The sequence below is a fragment of the Bombina bombina genome, chromosome 1 (assembly GCF_027579735.1).
Source record: "Bombina bombina isolate aBomBom1 chromosome 1, aBomBom1.pri, whole genome shotgun sequence".
NCBI classification, from domain to species: Eukaryota; Metazoa; Chordata; class Amphibia; order Anura; family Bombinatoridae; genus Bombina; species Bombina bombina.
In genome coordinates, this window is record NC_069499.1 from 1,189,811,506 (window position 1) to 1,189,816,159 (window position 4,654).

Genomic DNA, 4,654 nt, shown 5'->3' on the forward strand with positions numbered 1-4,654 from the left:
AGGTAAGCACTGGAGTGCCGGCAAAACCTCACCAGCCTAGCCAGGCTCCTGGAACTCAGCGCCGGAATGGAATTGAGCTCCGGTCTACCACTTCTTAAAAGGGGTGTTGATAGAGAAGGGTGCAAGGGATCAAGTTGGTCTTTTAGTATGTTGCCAGCAACTTGATGAGGCACCTAGGGATATGACTTGTTTGGGGGGTGCTACCTTCTGGGAGAAATGGGGGACTGGATTTGAAGTGTGATGTAGGTGTAGGTGTTCAGTCAGAGGTAGCAAGGCGATGCAGTTATAGGCATTCAGGGGGAGTTAGTGGGGTATGCTAGTGGGGGTAGCCTGCACTTTTGCTTCAGACACATCGACTCAAGATCTATATTTTTGTCTCTCTAGATATCAGCTGCTAGCCTGAGCTAGTTAGTGTAGGTGTAAATAAACTTAGGTCCCTATGGCAATATTTGAAGTTTGCCTACACGGAAACTAATTTTAGTTTCAGTGAGCGCACTGTCTGCACCTTGTAGGCACACTTTGAATAGGGCCCCCTCCGCAGCAAAATGCAGACGAGCGGTGAAGTGGGTGGTGGCGTCATGCTCCCATTGACTTCTATGGGAGGGACATCGCCGCTCGCCCGCATTGCTCGAACACATCCCTTTTCTTTAAATATTTCGACAGACCGTTGGGCTGCGATGCCGACGAGGCCATCAAAGCAGTTTCCTGAAGGTCTATCGATGCTTTTAATATCGGGACCTTAAAGTCTTCCTTCTTTTTTAAGCTCCAAATTCCTTTTCTGTTTACTGTCTGTAGCAGACATCATTTTTTAAACAACTTTACATTCTGTAAATTAGTTTTTGCTGCTTGCTCACTCTGCACATCCTCGTTAACTTTTAGAAACTCAGAAGCTGACATATCATGCTGTTTTGTTTGTGTTGCCTTTTCTTGCTCAATCCAAGACAAATATTGATTTTTATAAGTCTTTACCTTTTCTTCAGAGGTCAAACTGAATCTGCAGTCTTTCTGTGCTTCATCTCCCCAGCTTCCTGCACCCCTCCTGGGTCATCAGCCATACTGAGTCTTCAGTGGGAGCTCAGCAGAACACAGCCTCACAGGTGTAACGCAAACTGCCTATATAGAATTAGGACAGGGGCTTCATAGTACTGGTGAGATTTCTTAGAAAATCTCACAAGCCCAGCGAGCTTTAGATAATGGGGCCCATAGAAACAAAATAGACTCACTTGCTTTTGTTTACTATGTATGCTATGGAAACAAAATCTTTGTGGTGCTTTCTCACCATTGTTTTTGATAATTCTGAAATTAGAAAGTGCCCAGTCTGCTGAAAGAGATTATGATTCAGGTAGGTGACCTTAAAAATGATCGAAAACTGATATTTAAATCAACCAGGTGTAAAAAAAAAAAAAAAAAAAAGGCTAAAATGGCTTCAGCATATGGTAAGAAATGGATTGGCAGTGATAGAGTTAAAAATGTGACATCAGAGAACTGAAATTAATCAACATATTTATTTAGGTTGAAGCCTATAGAAAAATCAACATTCTGTGGCTGTATCTGTAACATACAATGAAGGAAACTGTATGTCTCCAAAATATACGTGTGCCTATAGCGCCTAAATAAGACTGCTGGACATGTTCATTACAGAGTGCGCATATCTATCTGAAATCTAAGTGTTTGTGCATATTTTACATGAATCCAGCAGGATTTAAGTTAGGTGTGGTTTAAGATTGGATCTATCGGGATCTGACTTTTAACCCCACCTTAAACTTCACACACATAAGAACTGACAAACACATGCACAGTACTTAATCTTTATGTACAAAGAAACACACAAACCACTTGAAAGTGTTTACTGACAAGCATGCTCAAACCTCACAAATATGTGTAGTGACAAACACAAGCTTAATGCATACATGTGCTCACTGGCCTGCAGACATGCACATATACAAAGCTTCTGTACATTCGCCTACACATAAACCCAGCCGTTTCCCGACTCCTCTAATTGGGCACAGCTGCAAAAACACCAGTTCCTTACTAGTCTAGGAGAGTAGCTGTGAGGGGTACGTGATATTCTAGGTGGAAGGAATATGGTGCATTTTCTGAGCTACCATTTACACTTCAAGCACTGAGGAGATGCACATTTTGCCCAAGAGCTCTTTGAAAATTAAAGTGTAGCCTTCAAAGGACATTAAATACTTTTTGCTTTAGTGAAAAAAAAACTGTGCACCATAGAGAGGTCAAAAAGCAAATACTGTAACCTGCAAATGTGTAAAAACAAATACCGGTAGCTGTAAATTCAATATGCAGAAGTTTTAAAACGTGGGTTACAGATTTTGCTTTCTGGTTTCTCTAGGGAACGTGGGACAAATAATTTTTAGATAAAAGCAAGAGATGTTTAATGTCCCTTTAAGTGCTTATTCTCAATGGTCAAGAGATATATTTGAAAGGGTATAAGCATGATATTAGTTATTAACACCAGTCTTGGCTAATCAATTTAAAAATAATTCATTATACTTAATAAATAAATCTAGCACATGTTGATATTGCTTATTTTAGCAAATATGAAGATCCAAACATTAAAGGGACAGGAAACCCCCCCCCAAAAAATGTTTTATGATTTTCATGGAACTTACAATTTTAAACTACTTTCCAATTTAATTTTATTATCAAATTTGCTTCATTATCTTGTTATCCTTTGCTGTAAGGGACAGCATTCCACTACTGGCAGCTAGCTGAGCAAATCTAGTTAGCCAATCACAAGAGACAAATGTGTGCAGGCACCAATCAGCAACTAGCTAGTAGTGTAGGATATGTGAGTATTAATTTTCAACATGGGATACAGAGAGAACGAAGCACATTTAAAAATAGAAGTGAGTTTAAAAGTGTGTTAAAACGACATGCTGCATCTGAATCATGCAAGTTTAATTTTACTTTGATTTAACCCCTTAACGACCAAGGACGTATAGGGTATGTCCTACAAAAAATGTCACTTAATGAACAAGGACGTACCCTGTACGTCCTCAGGGGTTTCAAGCGGTGGAAGTGATTGTGATCGGTTCCAGACGCTTTCAAGGTATTGCAGTGATGGCTCGATATTGAGGCATCACTGCAATACCTTTTTATACCCACCACTCTGTGGCCCTCTCTGCATCGGCCAGCGATGGTGCTGATTTTTGATGGGTGGGAGCCATAGCAGGGAGGCGGGTGGGCGGCCCATCTCTGGATCACTTCCTGATCCGGTGCGTGCAAGTGGTTGGGAGCGCGGGGGGGGGGAGGCAGGTGGGAGCGCACAGGTGTGTGCGCGCGATAATACTATAAAACAAAATTACATTGAAGGTGATGGGATGGTGGGAGAGGGAAGGGGGGCGTTAATAAATGTTAAGAAAGGGATCTGAGAGGGGGAGGCGGGTAGGCTATTGAGGGGTGGCAGCTACACTACAGAAAATTGGCTTTTTTGCCAACAAAAAAAATAAAAAAGAACACTTTTCTCTTAGCAAACTGGGTACTGGCAGACAGCTGCCAGTACCCAAGATGGCAGCAAATAGGTAGAAGGGGCTAAGGGGGGATCTAACACTGCAGAATAAAAAAAAAAGCTTTTTATTTTAGTACTGGCAGACTTTCTGCCAGTACTTAAGATGGCGGTGACAATTGTTAGGAGGGGGAGGAAAGAGAGCTGTTTGAGGGGGATCAAGGAGGGATCAGGAGGTGGGATATGTCAGATGGGAGGCTGATCTCTACACTAAAGCTAAAATTAACCCTACAAGCTACCTAATTAACCCCTTAACTGCTGGGCATAATGCAAGAGTGGTGTGCAGTGGCATTTAGCGTCCTTCTAATTACCAAAAAGCAATGCCAAAGTCATATATATCTTTTTTTTTTTTAAAAAAAAACAAAACAATTTAATTGGATAATTATATTTATACAAAATGTCTACAGTTACTTCTTTTAAACAAAGATTCCAGATATTTTGAAAGCGCCTCACTGGCACAAGGAATTAGAAGAATCTTTTTATTAAAGTTACTAGTTTACAATTCTGTGTGCATCATTAAACAAATACAAGAACGTTGTAACACCATAGTGGTATACTGGTGGTATTCAGCACCGACTTAAAGCGTCATTCAGGACCTCCACGTTGGATATATTCCATTTCCTTATTAGACATGGATTTTCCTCTGTATTTCTGTGGAAGTGAGCTCCCTTGTGCCTTACGGATGGACAATATGTTTTGATTTCCTGGAGGGTTATCGCTGGCTGTTTGATGTGCAGTTATCGGGGGTGTAGTGAACGGAAAGATCATGGATTTTAAGACTTCTTGTACATTAGGCTTAGGACCGTTCTTCCTATCAGGAAACCTAATTGTAGATACATGGGGCTTCACAGTCTGAACGACCCTGCTGGCCACCGCCATTTTACTTCCCATGGTGACCCCAGACTTCTACATTCTCTTCCGGATGTCAAGATAAGTCTACACCTCAGCTGTCTGTGTGGAGGAGACATCACGTCCAAAGCCATATATATCTAATATTTCTGAACAAAGGGGACCCCAGAGAAACATTTACAACCATTTGTGCCATAATTGCACAAGTTGTTTGTAAATAATTTCAGTGAGAAACCTGTTAGTGAAAAAGATAACTATTTTTTTTATTTAATCGCATGA

At 41.0% G+C, this 4,654-nt stretch overlaps 1 protein-coding gene across 1 annotated transcript; it reads right to left on the reverse strand.

The window, feature by feature from the left end:
* Positions 1-3,962: 3,962 nt before the first annotated feature.
* Positions 3,963-4,447, reverse strand: LOC128641831 (alpha-ketoglutarate dehydrogenase component 4-like). Its single transcript, XM_053694383.1, has one exon. The coding sequence runs from the start codon at positions 4,415-4,417 to the stop codon at positions 4,112-4,114; it is 306 nt and encodes a 101-aa protein (XP_053550358.1). The 5' UTR covers positions 4,418-4,447; the 3' UTR covers positions 3,963-4,111.
* Positions 4,448-4,654: the final 207 nt, after the last annotated feature.